The following is a 21,453-nucleotide window of genomic DNA, read 5'->3' as shown; positions in this document are numbered from 1 at the left end:
CCGGGCTGCATACGGACAGCTGGTGGCGGTACGCACCGAAGAGGGAGTCATGACTTCCTCAGAAGAACAGTAAGAAGTAATCAACTTGCTTCGAGTGCAGAGATAGTATTACAGAGAAGAAGTATTACATTTAAAAGACAGAAAAAGAAGACTCGTTCGAAGACAAAAATACTCTTTTATTGTAATGGGTCATTTATTTCAGTTTGCACCAGGACTAGGGAGCATTTTAATCCACCAGGATTGTACCTTTGGCAACAATGCGACACGGGGGTAAGGGTTAAGGTTCGCAAAACTTCAAATCAAACTTTGAAGGGTTAAAGCGGCAGCAGGCTCCCACTTAACAGTTCAATAGATTGGCAGATATTTGTGAAATGTCAAATATATGTGAGCGTGAAGCCGACACATTACGGGCACTCCGTTTACCATTTCAACCAAATTGGCTCAGATAACGAGACGACGACAGTTTGGTCCGGCTTGAGAAATTGACGGATGACGGTCGGGTAAGCCAGGCTGCTGACGGAATGAGGGACCGGCAAACTTTAGGGAAATGCCCACCTCTGCTCAATTGGGCGGTTTTGAAAGGGTTGACTGGATGTAAACGTGGCCACTCACACACACACACATACACACACACACACACACACACACTCGCAGCCTCGTTTTGAGGAATGCTCCAGCTTGTGCGTTTAACGTGAGAGCAGGATGTGGAATCAGTGAGGCTTTGTCTTGAAGAAGTGCTCCAGGATGTCGTCCACACCATCCTGGCCAGCGTAGTCCATCACCAACATCCGCTGGCCGTCCGCCGCTCCTCGGATCATGGCCGACAACTCTGCGACAGGAAGGGAGCCGTGCCTTTTGCTCTTTTGCTCGGTGATGCTTGCAAACGGACATTGAGAAAAGTCAAGCGCTCACTGTGTCCCGATGACGGTCGAAAGAGACACAAGGTCCTCTTCCTCATCAGGTAGGCGTGGCCCAGCTCGTAGCCCACGCCCAGCGAGGGCTGCGTCACCTCGGCGACCACCACTGTCATGGCACAACCTGATGTCAAGTGATGATTATTGAGGCGGGAGTGACAAAGACGCCGAGTCTCACCATCAGCTTGTCTGAGCCGGTCCAAGTCGCGATCGTGAACGGCTCCATCTCTCAGCTCCTCTCCTGGAAACACGCACGGAGGTGTCTCAATCGATGGGCAACTCATTGATTGTCAAACTAATGGACAACTATTTGTTGAACCGATTCGTTCAGAGACCCCGTTTCACTTCACATTTGCCAAGTCCTCTGATTTCAGCTTCTCAAATGTAAATATTCATCCATTTCTCGAGTCCTCCGTGAAAGCAGACGCATATTATCTTTGACTTGAATCAAGATACGACACTTGTGTACATCCGCTTGTATTTGGGAACCATTTGAATTATACGGGCATCGCCTTTAGCCGGACAAAGAATGAATGGACGGCTGGTTGGATGGGTCGCATCTGCCCTGAACTAAGTAGCCGCTGAACAGAGCCAAATAATTGTTGCAATTGCTGTCATTCACTTGTATTACGAGTTGATTGAGCCTGTGCTCTTCTTTGTGGCCTTCCAATTGTAGTTGTACGTCTACATGATTATGTTGCTAAAAAACAAGCCATCAAATGGCGGCCTCAGACTTTTGGGCATGACTGAATACAGCAACTGCATTTGATTAAAGTGAAATGAAGGTTGTTTTGGGCTTCGCAAATACAGGAATGAACGAGAGGCAGACTCCAGTTGCTCCTGACCCTGCGTCATCAGCAGGTCAATGAAGTACAGTGTGAAGCGCTTGAAGCGCGTTACAAGTAGCAGCCCATTTACCATTCGAATTTTCAGCCCCTTTTCAAGTTCGCTCCTTGCCACGTCCAAGATGGCAGCCGGCCGTTCGTAGCGTTCAAGATGTGACCTCTGACCTGTGTGGCTGAGCTCGCTGTCGCCCACGTGCTCCGTCAGAACCTTGCCGAACTTTCCGAGCGTCTTGACGATGTGCTCGTACAGGCGCGCGTCAGCCCTGCCGCCGCGGATACTTCCACAGAAATAAATCTTCATCTGGAAACGTAACGCGTCGCTCGAGCAACAGCGTCTGTCTGAAGCCCGCCTAGCTCCCCTCCCGCGGACGGCCTAGTGTGGTCACATCCGGCGTGACGTTGCAAGGCAAGGGCACACCCCCCGCGCCCACACTTGCACCCTACGTTCCTCATCGAAGTGTACAGTGCACGTAGTGGAAGTGCACGTGGTGGAAGTGCGCGCGGTGTTCGAGAGGGCAGGTTACAAGTGTGCAAAAAGCAGAATTGGGACAGTGTGTGACGCCATCGCGTTACGCCCCGCGTCATCGAGCATGCGGCCCCGCGTCATCGAGCATGGCGGCACGAGTTATTGTTTGGGCAATTTTGTTGTTTAAAATCATATTGAAACCTCAGTAAAGAAGTGGTCAAGTAAAACTTGGGCTTGGTCTTCCAGTCGATGGGAGCTATGGCTCCACTATTTGGACTATCTGCCATACTCCTATCTGCGGCGCCTGAAATCTGCGGCGCATGCGCAGAAGGTCGCTATATACGGCAGCTACACTAGGGCCGAATAGGTAAGATTGCAAATGATAACCTTTGCGAAACGTCGTTGTTTTCGGCACAGGAACGCCACCAAATGTCGTCAGTTTCCCGCTATTTTGGTCACATCCGCAATGAATTGTAGGTGATGCTTCGGCTGTGAGTGGGCGTGGATGCAGGCTCAGCGAAGTGTGGGCAAAAGGGGCCGGTCGACGAAGCACTTGAGAATTGGGATACCGAGCACACGCGCAGCCTCGACGGGAACGCGCAATTGAGGGGCACAAGTGTGGCTATTGGGATTGCGTCTAAATGTTCGCCGTGTTCTCGTGCTAAAATAGACAACCCGTAGAGAGCTTCCAGTCCGGCCCGCACGCGGGTAATGTTCTGACTGTCAAACAAATTTCAATTTATTCATACACTACACTATTTTTATTGTTCACTATTAGTATACTAATAATATGCACTGTTTTCAAGTGTCTTTCAATGTTGCGAGTGCATTTATGACTTATCATATGTAAACATTCAATTCTGAGTGTGAAATGTCAAAAATTTGTGTTTGCGGATCAGTGGACACTGGACACTTATTTTGACATAAAAGTCACGCGCTGTCTCTTCTATGCCGCTACAGCATCTGACAAGCGAGCTTCGTGTCAAGACAAAACGAGCTCGAGGGAAACAATTACGGTCGTGTTATGTTTCCCAAGTTGTGTTAAATAAACACGCAATAAAAGATCAGGCAAAGGCTCGTTTTCCATTTTTCAATTTACAAGTTCATAACGAAAACCGGGAGATAGCTCATTCCGTTCAATGGAGACAGCAACCCTTCCTCCTAGCGGACGGAGGAGGGATGGCCTGTCAACGCGCGAATGTTGGTTAACGCGACGTTTCAAAAATAAACGTGCGTGCCCACTGATCCGCAACTCATGCACATTCGACACGTCACGCAGAATTGAATATTCACAAACATAAATGTAAATTCCGAGTGAAGCCAATTCTTTGATTCCTTCGCCACACCACTGAGTCCCATGTGGGGGCATCCCACGGGTGGCGTTTTCTTCTGCTTTCCAGTCGATGTCTAATAGACTGACTCGACAAACGACAGCACATTTCATGATCAACATTTTGTGGTTTTGGGAGCCATTACTAAAAGACATTTGCACCCATCCCCCACTGACACACACACAAAAGGCCGGAGAGGCAAAATGATGTATTTTAGTTCAAAGTAACTAAGGAGCAGCAAATAGCATAATGACATCTGTAACCATGAAGAGAGAAGAGGACAAAAGGGGTGGGTGGCACGTGAGGGTCACAGGGCAAGAGCGGCAAGGGTGGCGGTGGCGTTGAGCTTCACTCTCTCCACATCTCTGGCCACCCGCTGCATGGCGGCCATGTTGGATCCTTCCAGGGAGTCCAGAAGGCCTGAAAGCGCACACACGGGAGAGTTAAAGGTGGGGGCTTGAGTTATGGACGTTACATACACACACACACACACACACACATATTTAAAGCAGTGTTAGTTGTAATATTTTTGTTATGTTTTTCTGAACAAAAAAAGTATCGATACTCGTCTCCCTCCACTGATAGAAAGCCAGAAAAGATGCAAGAGCAATTTTGAATAAAGATAAATACTGAAGAGAAGAAAAAAAAAAGGGAAGGGGGGGGGTGCTAAGTCAGTATTACACAAAAATACAATGAACTGACATTCCCTGTTGAAGTGGCAGCCTTCAATTTGGTCAATTCCTGGCTCGCAAGTTTGAACTGTGCTAGCCTACCTTCTACCATCTTGTGGTAGGCGAAGTGAAGGTAGAGCAGGAAGAGCATGTGCAGCACCGAAACGGTAGCGCACAGCAGCAGGCGAGGAGTCGGACCCACCGTGCGGGACAGCAGAGCCGACACCTGAAAAACAAAAGACGCTCAGGCTCCGGCCAAGGGGGAGGCAGAGGCAGAGGCAGAGGCAGAGGCAGAGGCAGAGGCAGAGGCGGCGGGGGCGGGGGCGCGGCATCACCATGCGCAGGGTGGACAGTCCTCCCAGCAGCAGCCAGAGGGCGTAGAAGAGCAGGTGGAAGTGCACGTTGTAGCTCACCAGGAGAACCACGCAGTGGCTGAACAAGCCGTAGCCCTGAGAAGGCAAACGTTCAGCTTCAACAAATGTCTGATTTTACAAAAGGTCATTACTGTGCTTTGGAACAAGCCAAAAGTGACAAGAACAACAACATACGTGACACGATTTGCGGCTCCTTTGAGTGGAGCCTTTTAGCTCGTGGCACAGCGCAAAAAGGGGAATCAAAATTGACCGGGCGACGGATGGCTCATAACTCAAAAGACACCCAAAGGCAAGACATGCGCGTGCGTGCTGTGCCTCACCAGTAGGGAGAGGGTTTGCAACATGGTGATCTGAGCATTGAGCAGATATGCCAGGAAGTAGATCAAAGATGAGACTCCCAGCCAGTAACCGAAACACGTTCCGATGGCCGTTCCCATCAGAGTGCCCTCCCTCTGAAACACACATACGTAAACGCGCGCGCGCAACGTCATCGTGCTGTCGTTACTTAGCGCGTGCCCGTGTGTGTGCGCGCGCGCGCACTCACAATTACAGTCCCCGATGTCTTCATGCCGTGCAACAAGATGGCAACCAGTGTGAAGACCAACATGAGCGGCCCGTACAGTTCACCTGCAATCTTCTACACGTGCACACAAAGTGTGAGAGCAGAGTCCCGCGAGAGCAGAGTGCTGCAAGTGAGACAGGAAGTGGCCCTACCTGCGGGAAGTTGATCATGCGCACGGGAATCATGGACTCCATGAGCCTGCGCACACGCAACAATCAACTTGGATCCCACAGGAAACGGACGTCAGCAGGCAGGGAGAGGCGGCGGCGGCGGCGGCGGCTCCTACCTACTGCGCACCTGAACGGGCTCCACATCAAAGTAAGGCCTCAGGATGTCGATGTTGGCGTACAGATTGAAGGCTCGAGACGCCTGGCGCTTTCCCGCCTGCCACACCTACAGAAGATAAGAAGATAAGATAAGAACGCCTTTATTGATCCCACAGTGGGGAACACACAACGCCAACACCTTGAACTTGAGGGAGACCCCAAATAGGGAGGCGTCCCGGGTCAATGGTCAAAATGCGCAAAGAAGAAAAGAGCGACGTGGACTCACTTCGTCTGCCACCTGCCTGCCCAGTTGGCCCTTGAAGCCCTTCATGCCCAAAAAGTCTCCGTCTTGGTCGTCGGCGTCCGCCGCCTCCGCCGCCACTTCCTCCTCTTCCTTCATCCGCTGATGCATCTCTCCCATGTCCTCGAAACTGGAGCCCGACGTGTCGTCCATGTTTTCCATGTCGATGACCGCTGAGCCGCCGCCGCCGCCGCCGCCGCCGCCCTGCGCCGCCTACGTGTCACTTTGAGGCGCGTGAAGGCGGCCGAGTTGTTCGAAGGCCACCTCGCCAGTGGTCAGGAGGCAGACGCGAGTGTTTGCAAGCGTTGCAGCGGCTAACGACGCTGGCACATTAGCTTACCTGGACGAGCTGGTCGTCGAAGCTCCCCCACGGTTCCGTGCTGGTGCGCCCGGGGCCCGCAGACATCTTGTGTCTTGGTCGTCTAGCAGTTCTCAAACGACTCGTGTCCGACTGGCGGCGTCTGTCCAAATAGCTCCTTCGTACTTGGGATCTACATCACAGCGCTCAAATGCGGACGGATTGGCCTCTGAAAAAACTGTACACGGCAAAACATCCGCTTGGCTTGCTTTCTTTCTTTCTTTCTTTCTTTCTCTCTTTCTTTTTTTTTTATGGCAGTTTACTACCTATTATTGGGGTGTTACCGCCACCTACTGGGATGGATTTTGGACGAGCGATCTTGGCAGTTACAGACTAAATCTCAAATGTATAAATAAATAATAATACAAAAATATCGAACTTAGATCCTCCCTATCAACCCTGTTCTATGCAAATACTCAAGTATACGCCCCCACCCGTTCTTGTTTGCTATTTTAAGAATACTGTACGTCCTAAACTCAATTCTGTGTTTTTGTCCTCTCTATTGCACGTTTAACCTTTTCCCTTTCCTCTTTCTTGTTCTTAATGCCTGTTTCGCCAGTATATCAACGTTTTCATTCCCTTCCATGCAGGCCTACGTGGGCCGGAACCTACACAAAACCCACTTCCTTCCCGCTACCCTTGATTCGACGTAACAACGTGTGTATTTCATAGATTGATCCTATAGTTTACAAGATTTCATGGTTAAAATGCTTGTTAGGGCTGCACAACTATCTGGAGCTATAACCACTTACTTTGCGTCATGTTCTTCTATCCATTTGAGAGCTATTATTATTGCAGTTAGTTCTACCGTATGTACTGAAAGACGATCTGTACACCTCTTCTTTATGCAGATATTTTCCTCGTGAATATATATTGCTGCCCTTGTTCGCCCGGTTTATTGATCTGTTGACCCATCCGTATATATTATTGTCCTTTCAGGGTAGTGGTCATCAAGATATTGTTGCGCTGCCCAACCTGTCCCTCCCTCACTCCCTCCGTCCGTTTTTGTAATTGTGTTTTGATTCCAAAATGTCCCATTGGCATCAAGAATAACCATGGGCATGGCATGTTTGCCATTGGGACTGTGTCACTAAAATGGATTTTGTCCAATCCTGCTTGAGCTGCTAACTCGTTCCCTATCCACCCAAAACTGGTCTTATTGCTGTGTTCATATACCCAACATTCCTCGAGCGTACTTTTACTGGGGTGTGATTTCCCATGCCCCTTGACATTCACCCAATATGCTAGTATCAATTTAACCTTCTAATTGGAATTGCCGGTACACCCATTTCTACTTGTATTGCTGAAACTGGAGAGGATTTAACAGCTTAACCTGTATTCCATCCACCCATCCATTATCGATACCGCTTCTCCTCACAAGGGCCGCGGGGCGTGCCGGAGCCTTTCCCAGCAGTCCTATCCCAGCAGTCTTCGGGCAGTAGGCGGGGGACATCCCGAATTGGTTGCCAGCCAATCGCAGGGCACGCAGAGACAAACATCCGCACTCACAGCCACACCTAGGGGCAATTTAGAGAGTCCAATCAATTGCATGGTAAGTTGATGTTTTTGGAACGTGGGAGGAAACCGGAGGACCCGGAGAAAAGCCACGCACGCACGCACGCACGCACGCACGCACGCACGCACGCAGGCAGGCAGGCAGGCAGGCAGGCAGGCAGGCAGGCAGGCACGGGGAGAGCATGCAAACTCCACACAGGGAGGCCGGAGCCGGGATCGAACCCGCGACCTCTGAACTGTGAGGCGGACGTGCTAACCGGTCGGCCGCCGTGCCGTGCCGCCCCTGTATTCCATATTCTATTAATGAGATGAAGTACTATCTGTACTGCTCTATCACTCATGGGCTCACATGTTGTAAACATTCCATCCTTCCCTGGAGTGGTGTATTTTTTCTTTGCATGTGCAATTGCTCTCCTTGGGTTCTCATGGAATGTAAATGCCTCCTCTATAGCTTCATTTGTCTCTGTTCTTTTGTTCTTAACTCCTGGATTCTGCTCAATTACTGCTTTTTTACACATTTTGGAATGGATAGATGATACAGAAGTGACTGAAAAAAGTACACACTGGCAGAGATGGATAGAAATCAACTGTTTTATTTGGACATTTTCCTGGAAATCATTCACATGGTCAGTGTCTTCATATGAATGAATAGGATACATTTCTATAGTAACATTACTACATCTACATTACTCAGGCATAAACTCCTCTATTTGCTCGCCCTCTCTCTGTGTCCTAATTGGAGTTATAATGTTAGATAGCTTTTCAGTACTGAGAAATTCCGCCCAAACTTCTGATGGATCTTTCTCTTCAATTTCTGCTATACTGCCATTAACAACCAGAAGACTGTCTATTCTCATTTGAGATGTTTTAATGGCAGAAAATACCATCAAGATCCAGTACGCAGCCACATGGATCAGCCTCACAGATGCAGAAGGTGTCCCGTCTCCAAATTTCTGTTCTTCTTCTGTCTTAGCCGCGCCCACGCAGGAGTGCGGCTAAGTCAAGTCAGAGCTGGGCATCGCCTAACCGTCACCAAGTTACCGGTACCACGTCACACGCAAGTGCCGCACACCTGACACGCAGCCAAATAAAGGTTGATTTAAAAAAAAAAAAAACGGTGTTGTATACCTTTCGGTCCCACAGACGCAATGATATGTGCCCCATATTGTTTTGATTTCGCCTATCACCACGCTGTGCCTGTATGTGAGTGTGTGTTGTTTTTCTTTGGGATTTTTTTCTTGATTCGCCGGCGTGTCCGCTTGTGCAGCGCCTGCGTGTGACGTAGACATTAAGGTCTCGACGCCGATTGGCTGTCACCGATGAGGGACGGACTGGGACCACGTGGGTCGGCCGGAAATACAGACGGGAACTTGGTGACCTAAGTTAGGCGATGCACAGCTCCGATTAAGTAACGTGTTGATCTCTTCCGCTGTGTCACTCCACGGTCTTAATTGCTTTCAACTGGTTGTAAGCGTGCCGAAGAGTGCAGAAAAAGGGAAAGTGAGGCCTTAGCAAATCGAAAGGTCACAGCGATACAAGTTGCAGCAATGTAGCTCAAGTCACTTAACTACTGCTGGGTGCCAAAGGTTTGATTGGGAGAGGATCTAAGTTGAGGATTTGGTTTGCTTGTGTTTCGAACAAGGTTGTTTTTTTATGGCGGTTTTAGTAGTCTTGGGTGGTTCGCGCTTTGTACCAGTTGGTGGCGCTAATGCACATTGTTTGCCAACCGCCATAAAACTCAACTAGAGGAAGGAGGAGGAGGACGAGGAGGATGACTCGCCCCCCGCCCCTTGCCCCGCCGTCCCTCCCTCCTTCCTAGGCTGACTGGACGCGCTGGCTACCTGGCTGGTGGTGAGTCTGGTGACCCAGACGAGAGGCAAAGCAATCAAGCTTCGAGCCCCATCTGTCGGCGACTCTCCTCGGAAAAGAGTCGTCTAAGCGGTCGCATCGAGCGTCCACAACAAAAGCGTCAGGTGAGTTGGACTTTGTTGGCAAGAATTGCCACCGACAACGTCGCAAATGGCAAGAATTGCTTTCGAAATGGCGCCGTCGTCGCTGATGCACTCGTCCGCGAGTAGGAAGCACTGGCCTGGGGACGGTGCGCGTAGCCTTTTTGCCGCTCGCCTAGTTCTTGTCTCGGCACACGGTTGTTTGTCGGCCATGTTGAAGCCGTCAGGCGGGTGACGTCACGTCACGGCGAGGCCGGGCGGACGTGCAGGCCTGCTCAGGCTCATGGCGGCGGCCGATAAGCGCGTCGATATTGGTTTGGCTGTGGATGTTCTGTTCGATATAAGCCGACGTGTTACTCCCCGAAAGAAGGCTTCATAATCAATTACGTAAATGAACAGGACTCGATGTCATCGACACGGAAGTGGCCGTTCATTTCGCAATAAAGTCTCGGTTGGCGTCGGCTCTTGCTTTACCGAGGCAGCTCACAGTAAAGGAGGTGTCAGTGATTGAAGCTCACAAGACCACAATCCACGTCAAGTCTTTCGTAGAAGTGGAAGTTAGTGCGTGCTAAAAACACAAAAAGCTCCTCGCAACGTCTACATTCACCATGGCCGTGCTTGTAAACACGAAGGGGAAAGTTGAGAGGGTGTTTTGTTTTGTTTTTTTTGGCCAAGGGCGTTATCAGCTGTGTGTTCGTTTGCAGCTGATAAGAAATGGCCGTCGCCCTCTGGGCCTCACGCGATTCTCGCTCGTACTGCTCTTGAAAAGGCCGACTCGACAGAAACGCTTCCAATGGCTTCTTGCCACCGCTTGGACAAGACAAGCTGACGACTTCGCTCGCTTATCAAATGATCATCTTTTGATCACCGGTGAGACGTGTTTCACCTTGAAATCGTCCAGATCCTCCGCCTATTTCCGTCTCTCAAAAGTAACAATCGTCCCATTTCTGTCATCGTTCATGGAGGCAGATGCAGATGTCTTCTTTTTGTGTTTGGTCAAAACAAGACATTTGAAAACATGTGCTTTACGTGAACATTTTTGCTCGGGGTGTTCTGATCAGGATTTTATGCTGCCCGTTCTGATACCGCGAGATCGGCTGACACCGATTCCGATACCCAATCGCATGGATTACCCCGCACATTTTTCAATTTTAGAGCCGCACACTAATGATTATTTTAATACTCAATTAAGATGTCAATTACTTTTGTGGGATTCATTAATGAATCAGATTAAATATATATGTATGTATGTATCCAAATGTCCACCTCTTTGTTACACACCAACAGGACATTATTTCAAATTGACAGTGCAGAAAATGCACAAATATATATTATGATTGGGTTACCCTTTTGGTCAGTAATGAGCGGTGTGTGTGTGCACGTCCATTATGTATGATTTGGTAGCTTCTGTGTTGAATTGATGTTGAAATTTGGAACTGGTAGACGGCGAAATGAAAGAAGCGAGCGTCGCGTGCCATTGTGCAGCGTTGCGAAGCGTCCTTTGGGTCTGGCTGGTCCAAGCTGCGCAGAAATGCCCACGTGGAAGTGTCCGGTGATTTTTCCGCTTGCTGTCCAGGATGCCCGCCGCAGGCAGCAAGCTGAAGCAGTGTCGGCTGGCTCAGGATCAGCTGGAGAAGGCAATCGATGCCGTGCTGAAGACTGAACAGCAGCTGAGGGACAACGGCAGAGAGGTCAGAGGTCTCACCTTCCATATGGCTGTCGCAAAGTAGCATTTCGCCAAAAACCAATTTGAATCATAAACAAAAAGCCCTTTGCTTAGAAAAGAAAAAGGCAAATGTTCAAGGCATTGTTGCAAAGGCTTTTGCTTATGTTTTTCCCCCTTCTGAGAGACGTCTGTGCTTCATTTCTAAGGATCCCAAACAAGGTCTCAAACGGTTGTTTGTTTTTCTCTCTGTGCGCTTCTACAAACAATAAAAGTTCACATTTTTTCTTGACAGGTATGGGAAAAGTATTGTGTATTTGTCCGTCTGTCCTGTGGCAAATGAGCACCCATGGCTTCACAGCCATGTTGCCATTTGCACGAGGGAAGCTCCCAAAATGGAGAAGACAAAAATGCTCCCGACCAATTGTAATGTCGCGCGGCTCCAAAAGGGAACTTGTAGTTGAACAACGAATGACATCGCATGACGAGTCAAACGAGCAAAGTTGGCCGACGCGACGAGATGGCTCTTCGGTCGTGACGAGCTTCGCGTTGCCTTTTTGTCCGCCAGGTGCGCTGGCAGCTGCAGAGTTGCGTGAGTCGCCAGCAGGAGGCGCTGCGCTGCAGGGAGCTGTGGCTCCTGGGCCAGATCGAGCTGCTGGAACACGTCAAGGCTGAAACGCTGCAGCAACAGTTACATCAACTCCATCGGGTCAGTTCCCTTTGCTCCTCGCGCTTTGGCTGAATCTTGTGTCCGAATCTTCTTGCCTGTCCTTAACAAGGCGATTGTCTGGAAAGAAGCACGCCGTCCCGCCGGCAGTAGCTTGAGTCGCAATTGAAAGAAAGCCAACGGCAAACGCGCTTGGCCTCGCAGAAGGCTTCCCAAAAATGACAGCGAGCCAAGCAAAATGCTCAGTCTGCCTGCCTGGATCAGCCGCTCCAACTTTTTGACCGAGGTCAGGGCCGGCCAACCGTTTTGACCTGCCCGTCCGTCCACTTGCCGAGCTCCCGGTTCAGTGTCAACGCGGCAAACCCGCACGCCCGAACCCGTCTGCAGTAACGAACGTCGCGACACGCACGAGCCCCGACGGCCCTTAACGGCAGCGAAACAGGAAAGCAAAGCAGGTGGAGCTCAGAGTTGGAGAAAAGGAAATGGCTGGCTGCCTTGGTGGGAGGCGGAGCCAGGAAGGCCCTTTTCTCGGCCTCCGCCCGGTGTGGGAAGGAACGTCTCCCGGTGCCCCGCAATGCCGTCGTTTGCCATTGGCAAGTTTCAAAGCAACGCGCTTTGAATGAGAAGAAAGGCCAAACACGGGAAGGGCTGCTTATGGCAACTGCTGGCCGGCGCCGACGTCCTGTCATGCAGGTTCAAGGTCACCTCACCTTTGCTCTTGAAAACAAAAAGTGGCGTGTGGGCGCAAGACTGATAGGCTGCGCAAGGCTGTGGACTAAATCAGGAAAATAACATGCATGCAAAAAACTTTTTTCCTTTTTTTTTTTTCCCAAGCCGGGCGGGCAGCTTGGCGGCAGCAAGTTTGCTTTTTGATTGGCCGTTTCTTGTGCGACGCTGAGACGCCGCTCGCCCACGATTGGGATCAGTGTTAATTTTGTTGACTAAAATGTTTCCTCATTTATTTCGTCACGAATATTTTCTTCAGGCAATAGCGAAATAAAAACTAAAATCAAAGTCATTTATTGAGATAACTACATTAACTTGACAATTTCGTCATCGATTAAAAGATGAAACAAAAAAACACAGTCACAAAATCCAAACGGAAGAAGGAAAGGTACGTCGCTAGGAGAAAAGAAGTGCTCTGAAAAAGGAACAGACGCGATGAAGTGAGAGAAGAGAACCGATCAGAGGCCAAGTTCAGCAGTCACCCGGACGCCCTCGACACACGAGACAGATCCGATGGTGAAAGTCTGAGATGACGTCCATTGTAAAACTCATCATGCTGCTAGAAAGCGCCGAAAGGGTTTTTGGGCCCATTTCACTTTCAAGCATGAAGAAAAAAGACAAAGTGTGGGTAATAGCCTTATTTCCCACCAACAAGCCCAGGAACATTTAGTTCCTGGTAATATAAGTTCCTGGTAACACAAGTTCCTGTGGCCCAGGTGGTTTGCATTTCCACCCCAACCCACAGTTCTTGGTAAATGATGCAAATGAGACTGATGACGCATCAGTGGGAGGTGTTGCTTCCCTACTCGTTACTGACACCCTACATCAAATTGCAGGTAGAGAATAATTAAGTGACCTTTAAAGCTAGCATATTATTAATCAAAGTTTAATATTGGTTAACTTTAAAATATGCATCAATATTCAAATGTGTCAACATGAAAATCAGAGTGAAAGTATCGTCGCTTAATGCTTATGTAAACGTATCTTTTTATTTACCCTTTATCTCAATAAGGAAGTGATTTTTATATATATATATATATTTTTTTTATGAAAAAGCTTTTCCCGAATACACATCATCGCTGAACCTATTTGTATTATATACGAGTACCAGTATATGTATTTGCTTTCATTTTGCCATGTTTTAACCTGCTGTCTGTAGCCTGGTCAGCATTGCAAATACCATACATGGAGAAGTAAAAGTGGATTAAATACATGCCTTCATTGACAGCCCTTATGGAGTTTTTAATTACAGCAGCGTGAAGTGTGTTTTGGAGAGGAAAAAAATGATACGTTGCGACTTTTTATTTGTGCACACTAAAAGACAAAATAAACAGAGCCAGAAGCCGGGCTGAATTGACTATAGTCTTGCACCCGGACCAACTCGGCATCGCTCGCAGCTTGGGAAAGTGTCTGGCTTGCCATACGTCATTTTCTGCCACACTCAACTCCTGGCTTGCGATTTCCATTTCTGTGATTGCATCCAAGGTCCCATCCCTTACGCACTTTCCTATTGATGATAGACACGCATATTTAATACCGGAATTGTCCTCCAAGTTACTGGAAGTGAAACATCTTACTGACACGGGCAAACGCTGGATGGGGGTTGCTTCTTGGTAGCCCGATGGAGAGCTCACACTTGTCCCTGCATTGGAAACTTCTTCAGTATGCGCAACAGCTGCAAATCGAAAACATGCCGAAAAATGTCATAGTTTAGTATTGGTGGATGTAAGTCAGTGATGTATGCGGACGTTTGCATTTTGTGTTCAACAGTTGTTGTTGTATTTTTTTTTTCTCCAAAAAATACATTCATTCAGGTGCAGTTTTTTATTCAAGGTGCACTGTTTTATTTTTTCCATGGGTTCCGTACTTGAGTTTATAAAGGGGGAAGCTATGTTGAGACAGGCAGAGCCTTACCTTTGGCATCAGCCTCTTATTGCTATAAGTAACTCAAAAAGTGCTACAGATAATGGCTGCAACAGGTGACAAACGATATCAAACCATCAAAAAGTCTTTCTGTAACAGGTATTTTACCTTTGTGCTCAGGAACTTGGTTTATTGTCAAAGGGCTCAGGAACTTGTTTTTTTGTCTTGTGCATAGACAAACTCTCTCGTGCATTTGTCAACGAGAAAAAAGTCACTCTTAATCTTTTTGTGAATTATAAAATGATATAGTGGGTCTGTTGGCCGCAAGTGACCTACAATGCTTCTCCCCGCATGTGGCAATCATGCCACGTATACTGCGCTGTGACAGTCAGGCATCGTGCGTAACAAGATGCCATACACGGCAAACTCGGTAGCCCATTTATTATCGGTCCTTAGCTCTCACCGCGTTGCGCGCGTAACCCTCAATACCTCGTGTATTTTGTCTGTTGGACTATGCCTGGTTTCCAAACATTGTCATTAAGAGCAGTACGCGAGCGGAAAAGTCCCTTGAAGACACAGGACTGACATCCGAGCTCCATTTAACACCTGTAAAACTTAAACGGGATAACGGGCCTTCTTTTAGGAAACTTTTGATGCGACAATACACTCTCTGGTGGAGGAGCTACGTCTGTGAAGTAGTTGCGTCCCGCCCGCTAGCACGTAGCTAGCGAGGCTCCGAGTGGGCGTGCAGACGGCGGAATCCGGTGGCTTCCACCACCGAGAAGGCTTGGTCATCAAGTCGGATAAATGCCATTATTTTCCTGGTTATTTATTTGCGTTGCCTTTTGGCTGTCGCGGCGATAAGGGCTTTGAGTTGGTCAGCATGGGCCGAGTTGGCTGCCGGGTTTCAATGTTGCCGCTGCGCCCGACTTGACTCTATTCAATGCGGTGAGCCTCGTAAACGCACCATCGTCTTCCAATTGCTTGTTCTTCAGATGCCGGATTAAGTTGGTTGTGTTGAAACCTTTGGCCGTGCTCACCTTTTCCATGGCATATATGACAAGACGCCAACTCCGCACCGCTGACACGTTAGCCTCTGTTTGTTAGTGACGCGCGCCTCCGCAACGCGAAGAGGGGGGCGCAACACTGCATGCAGGCTGGTCTCTCGTGGCTGTAGGTCGCGAAGTTGATCGGCGATAAAAGGCTTTGATCAAATATTCCGATCGCGTACGTGCCGAGATGTTCTCAAAGGTCAGTTTGCCGCGGTTGTTGTAGCATAAGGCTGCGGAGAACTGAAAAAAATGCCGTGCGTGTTACGCCGTGCCAAATGCTAGCAGTTTGACACCATTAGCATTGCATCCGTTGACAATGCTAGCTTTCCAAGTCCTTTTTTTGGGGGGTTATTCAGTCAAAAATTCATTTTGAAGTTTTCAAATGGCACAATATTGTACAATATTTCGCCATTTTTCATTGAAACAAAGTTTAACACTGACACACTTGTGTTAAACGTGTCTTGCGTGTTAAAATACTGTTACAAGTAGGTGTGTTATACTTTCCGTATAACAGTTGAAATGTATGCTGAAGGAAAACGTTGACGAAATTATGGATTTAGTCGACTAAAATTGCTCTTTATTTTCGCCAACTAACGTGGCACTCAAGCAAAATACAATCAGATGAGTCATTTACGACTAAAACTTGAATTCATTGCAGTCAAAAGCCTCGATCTAAAACTAAATTCCAAATGAGCACCAATTTAGATTTGATGAAGACGTTTGCGTTTGGCTCCCGTTGGGCCGCGTGGCGCTCTTTTCTTTCTTGTTGTGCACTTTTCATACTTGAGTGTGTTGATGCTTGACTCGTTCCAATGTGCTCGTGTTGAAACGTGTTTCAGATGCACGGGCAGCTAGACGCCATCTTCCAGCAGCTGCAGAGTGGCGACGGCGGCGGCGGCGAGCTCAGCAAGCAGCTGAACAGCTGCCTGGACAAGTAAGAACATTGCGCTTTGACACCTCGTGGCTTTGTGGGGCTTCATCGTCAACCTTCGGGCCGGCCCTCGCCGGTGTTGGCGCAGCACGTTATTTGGTGTGGCGCGTTTCTCGCGGAGTTGTGGACTCTGCTGAAACGCGCCGACGTCAGCTCGAGCGCCGCTCGGCATCTCGGGGCTGATGCTTGGCGCGCTGCAAACGGAAAGGCGAGCCGAGCGGCACCGGCGCCTCTGCATGTTTTTTAGCGTGGCGTTTTCCCAACGCTCGTCCTAAGCTAACGGGCTAACAAGCACGCCGGCGGCGCTCGTTGTCCAGCTTCGGTGATGAGCTTTCCCTTCGCTGGCCTACGTCCGGACGCCACGTGCTCGACGAGCCCCGCGCGCGCGCGCCTTTGTTAGCGGGCGCTCGTAACGGAGCGCGCGCAGGCACTCGGGCGTGGCCGTTGATGCGCGTGCATGTGTCTTCTGTCTCCGCAGGTTGTCTTGCCTGAGTCTGGTGCCAGAGGAAACAGCCCAGATGACTTTCACTGCCGACTGGCGCTCCCTGAGGGACGCCATCACCTCGTTTGGCTGCATCAGCGCCCAGGTCCGGTCTAACCTGTAGACTGATTGAGCCGGGCTGCTCCCATGCTCGATGCCGTTGCCTTTCTCTTGTTCCAATAAGGTTCGGGTTAGCGCAAAAAATCACGCCGTGCGGCAGCATTCCAGTACCGCAAACGGCTCTTGCCTGCTTGCTCACAAGAACGGAAACGGAAACACGCTTTGCCCTGTGGCCCTGAATGTGAAAAGCAAAAATCAAGCGGCCCCCATTTGTGGAAGAAGCTAAAGAAGCGTGTCCCGGCACGTCCTCCGCAGGCAGGACGTCGCGGTCCCGCTACTGACAAGCCCGCAGAGACCTGCCGGCTTACACCGCCGTGACGTTTTTCTGCTTTTATGTGCAGGAAGCCCAGGGTGGGGTTCTGGTGCCGGAAGGGGGTCCCGGAGTGGGACTCGAAGCCGACAAAGACAAGGTAGGGCCCCGACTGTGATCTTTTCTGACGCTTTGCCGCTTGCGCAACTCTGACCGGACCGTCCCGCCGTTGTCCAGGCTTGCCGCGCCGCCCCGGCGTCGGTGGATTTTCTCAAGGCCTGGGGTCAGCTGCGGGACCTGGAGGCGTGGCTGCTGCAGGACCAGAGGGCGGCCGGCCGGCAGCGCAGCGTCAGCGGCGCCTCCTCCGCCTCCATCGAGAAGATCGACGAGGCCGACTCGCGCGACGGCGACCTGAGCGAATGGCTCGCCGTCCCGCCCGCTGCCGAGCTGGCCGAGTCGGACGGCGAGCGTCGGCGGTTGCTCTTGAAGCCCTTTTCCGAACGCCGGCCTTGGGAAGACTGGCTGGCGGGCTCCGGCTGCTCCGCTTGCTGCCGCCAGGACGCCAAAGCGCTGGAGATCGAAAACCTGGGCCAGCTCAAGTGCCTCAAGAGCCCGCCGGCCGCCGCGCCCTCCGTTGTGCCCGGCTTAGAGGCGTGGCTTCAGCAGGCGGCGCCGCTGCCGCAGACGTGTCGCGCCAACGAGCCGTGCTCCAGCTACTCCGAGTGCGTCTGCGACGAGAACTGCGGCAAAGAAGCCCTCGACGCTTGGCTGCTGCAGCGCGGCGCGCGAGACAAGAACGGCGTCCCCGTTTCCACCTGCCATGTCCCGCCCGCCGCTAAGAATTTCCCGCCTCCTTTGCAGCACAGACTGCGAGAACAAAAGGTAATGATCGGAACAGTAGCGACTTGCTTCTCAGCCGAGCCTCCGATTTGGCACATTTTCTGTGTGAAAGCAATCGCTGCGCTTTTTCAACAATCACCTCGACGCCATTTTGACATCGCCATTGGAGAGGCCGCGACAAAACAAACACGTGTCGAAAATGTGAAAAGGGCGGGAGAAGTGCAGGGTCGCCGCGTTCCAAGCCTTCCAAATGGCAATTACTGCTTCCCGATTGGCCCTTTGCTGACTTTTGACGGGGCGATTTTTTTGCATTTGGAAAGGCACGCAGAGCAAAGAGCTCCTGTCTGACTGGAGTGGGCCGCTTTCCGTCCCGCAGCGGCTCTTCGCCCGTCGCCCTTTCTCTGCATCGTCTCGACAAGTTGAGCGCCATCCGGCTGCTGTGTGCCGTCGCGCCGGCCGAGGCGCGTAACGCGACTCCTGACCGCCCCATCAGTTACTGTGAGGCAAGCCCGCCAAATATAAGAAGGAAGCTGGCGGCAGTGGCTGCCAGTTAGTATATTTTGCGTTTCGACTACTAACGGAGAGGTGCCGAAACTAAATGAAGAATGGGCAACCGTTGTCCGGATCGATTGATCGTTTGAGACGCCTTGATCAAATTGAAAGCAGACTGATTGTCTTGGCTTTTGCAAAACAAGACAAACATCTGCTTTGACTTTGGGACACGACGATCGATAGTCGAAGGCCTGGACTAAACCAGGAACTGAACCGTCATTTATGGAACATTGTATTCAGTTTGATCAATTGGGGTCAGGCCCAGAAGTGCAAAGTCGTCGTCGTCGTCCTAGTCGTCGCGTAGCCGCAGCTTTCCAAGCGTTGACTGTCAAGACGTCACTCCATCTCGCGTCATATTGCGCAGTCGTTTGCTTTTGTTTCATCAAGAAACAAAAGAATTTTTTTTTTTTTTTTTCTTTTCTCCTCATCAATAAACTAAAGCAATGGCTTAATAAACGGTCTTGGGGAAAGAATGATTCTCACAATCAACTTTGTTGCAAAATGATCTTCTGCCTGCTTCGTTGATAGAATAGTGGCTTGTAAAAATAGTCGCTCTAGTGACAGCCCTCGGTGGCTGGATCTGCGGCGAGCGCGATGACGACGCTCGCGATGACGACGCTCGCGATGACGACGCTCGCGATGACGACCCTCGCGATGTTCGCGCATCTCTGACGAGCGTGCGTCTTGCTGACGGGGAGTGGGTGTGGTCTCCACAGGTTGAGGCCATCCTGGAGGCGTGGCTTGACCCTTCCAGCCCTCCGTCGTCGCCCCGCAGCAGCCTCTCCACCTCCACCTTGTTCCAGAGGCCTTTAGATGCGCAGTCGTGGATGCTTCCGGAAAAGTGGGCAGCGGCTGCTCAGCAGGTTGACAAGTGGCTGCTGAGGAAGAAACGTCAGGTAGCCAAAATCAAGCGCTGACGCACGCGAGCCCACGTTGCGATGTGACACCGCGCGTGTGCTGACTCGCCACAGGAGCGCGTGACCTTGCCCGCCGCCGCCGCCGTCTGTGACGCGTTCTCCGGCATGAAAGTGGGCGCTGAGCACGACAAATGGCTCCACAAGCCGCCTGCCGTTCAGGTGAACTTCCGCCGCCGCCGCAAGTTTGAGCTTCATGAAATGCAATGACATGATCATCGGCGGACGTCCATCATCGGCTCTGGCGGCGGAAAATGCGCCTGCGGGTGCCTCCTTTTAACGCCAGGGTCCCCGCGGGACGGCATGAGAGCCAACCTCACGCGCCGCATTGGTCATTCAGCGTATATATGTCGTCTCACGATCATGAATGGTGACTTACAGACGTTAGGTTTCCGTTTCACCGTTTTATTCTTGATGGGCTTTGCTTTCCTTTCAGTGTTCACGGTGGCGACAACACGACGCAGACGAATGTTTGAGTAGTGCTCTGACATATATACCTGATGAGAGAGGATGTATCATTCATTCTTAGCGATGAAATCTTAATCCTCCCACACTTGTTGGTGCAACCGGTCCAAGCAAACGTTGCTGCGCCCTCGTGGCCAATCAATTCCAATTGTGCTTCTAGCTCTGTCACAGATGGGGGATGGGGGTCGGGGGGGAATAATAATAGAACATCTTTGAAGATTGGAACAATTGCGTGTGGTGGATCAGGCCAAAGTCGAGGTCAGGCTGCACTTGTGCTCCGGCGTCGAGCAAAGAAGCAGCCGTCGTGAGGTCAAAGCGCACCTGCGCTTGAAGTGCGAGGCTCAAGCGATTGCTAAAACACACGCCGGGATTTTGCTGACACATTGGTGCGCACCCACATGCCGTTTTTGGTGCGCTCCGAATAACCGAACGGCTCCTTTGAACGTCGCTCTCGCCAAACGGTCGGAGTGAAGCGGGGCGGGGCGGGGCGCACTCGGAGCGCGTTTTCAATCGCGCCATTTGCTGTAAAGTCGCACTAAGGTAGCTGAGTGCTTTGTTTTCTTCCAGATTTGAGGGAGAGGAGGAGGAGGAGGATGCTGGTAGCGGTGGCCTTGTTCACTTGAAAATCCCGCCACTTCATTTGATTGCAAACAGGAAGTCAGTTGAATGCATCCATCGATCACCCAGTCGACAACTTGCAACTCTTCAGGCTGCCTCAAGTATTTTGAAGAAACATTTTTGCGTTTGCATTCAGCGTTTGTTCTAATAGTTTTCATCCAGCATCACTTGGCTATGATGAAATTGATTTGGATTTTTTTGGGCTGACAAATATTTTATTGTAAAATCAACATATACTTTTAATTGAGTCAGCCAGGATGACTTGTGCTTATTTTATGTGCGTGCGCGCGCTCTCGCTCTCGCTCGCTCGCTCGCTCTTGTGTGATGCTCCCCAACCTGAATAAAACATGTTGACATCCCCGGTCATGCGCTTACTTTGTCTTGTTCCTAAATATGGCATCACTGTGTTTGAATGTGAGAAATTTAAGACGGACTGTCGTCAATGTTAACAAAAATATGCAAGTAACGTTGCAGGACTGAAAACATGCACACTTGAAATTGCATTTGAGCCCTTCCAAAGACCAAAATGTGAACACAAACTGCTGTCCAATGTGTCGGCGCTGTTATTTACAGCCGAGGGGATGATTTCATTCATCATACTGGATGGAAATGTATAAGGCCCTTTGCATTAGCACGATCTCAACGTGCAACAGACCTCAAAAGTTAAAAGCAAACCGACGTGCTCGACAGGAAAAGCAACAAAAGGACAAGGTGAAATTCAGAATTCAAAGGTGTAGGCCTTTTGAAATGAAGAAAAGG

General features: G+C 50.2%; 3 protein-coding genes across 4 annotated transcripts; 1 reads left to right on the top strand and 2 right to left on the bottom strand.

The window, feature by feature from the left end:
• Window positions 1-155: 155 nt before the first annotated feature.
• dnph1 (2'-deoxynucleoside 5'-phosphate N-hydrolase 1) lies at window positions 156-2,195 on the bottom strand. Its single transcript, XM_086044381.1, has 4 exons — window positions 1,925-2,195; window positions 1,093-1,155; window positions 913-1,023; window positions 156-829 (listed from the first exon to the last, which is right to left on the bottom strand). Exons 1-4 carry the CDS (start codon window positions 2,058-2,060, stop codon window positions 711-713), a joined length of 429 nt encoding a protein of 142 aa, XP_085900507.1. The 5' UTR covers window positions 2,061-2,195; the 3' UTR covers window positions 156-710.
• A 1,554-nt stretch (window positions 2,196-3,749) lies between these two features.
• yipf3 (Yip1 domain family, member 3) lies at window positions 3,750-6,332 on the bottom strand. 2 transcript variants are annotated; one of them, XM_086044379.1, is made up of 9 exons: window positions 6,071-6,332; window positions 5,716-5,934; window positions 5,450-5,556; window positions 5,316-5,361; window positions 5,146-5,238; window positions 4,922-5,053; window positions 4,563-4,676; window positions 4,330-4,453; window positions 3,750-3,976 (listed from the first exon to the last, which is right to left on the bottom strand). In XM_086044379.1, the coding sequence occupies exons 1-9, from the start codon at window positions 6,134-6,136 to the stop codon at window positions 3,864-3,866; spliced, it is 1,014 nt and encodes a 337-aa protein (XP_085900505.1). In that variant the 5' UTR covers window positions 6,137-6,332; the 3' UTR covers window positions 3,750-3,863. The 2 variants fall into 2 exon arrangements, with proteins under 2 accessions (XP_085900505.1, XP_085900506.1); XM_086044380.1 differs by lacking the exons at window positions 5,146-5,238; window positions 5,316-5,361 and having other exon boundaries at window positions 5,461-5,556.
• Window positions 6,333-8,975: 2,643 nt separating this feature from the next.
• ncoa4 (nuclear receptor coactivator 4) lies at window positions 8,976-21,058 on the top strand. Its single transcript, XM_086045668.1, has 10 exons — window positions 8,976-9,576; window positions 11,129-11,243; window positions 11,784-11,924; window positions 16,363-16,457; window positions 16,933-17,041; window positions 17,397-17,465; window positions 17,543-18,187; window positions 19,414-19,593; window positions 19,669-19,773; window positions 20,644-21,058. Exons 2-10 carry the CDS (start codon window positions 11,130-11,132, stop codon window positions 20,647-20,649), a joined length of 1,464 nt encoding a protein of 487 aa, XP_085901794.1. The 5' UTR covers window positions 8,976-9,576; window position 11,129; the 3' UTR covers window positions 20,650-21,058.
• The last annotated feature ends 395 nt before the right edge of the window (window positions 21,059-21,453 follow it).

Source organism: Filicampus tigris, chromosome 11 (genome assembly GCF_054856515.1).
Source record: "Filicampus tigris isolate MCC_2025a chromosome 11, RoL_Ftig_1.0, whole genome shotgun sequence".
Lineage (NCBI taxonomy): Eukaryota > Metazoa > Chordata > Actinopteri > Syngnathiformes > Syngnathidae > Filicampus > Filicampus tigris.
Note: the sequence above shows the minus strand (reverse complement) of the source record. Positions and strands in the feature narration are given on the sequence as shown.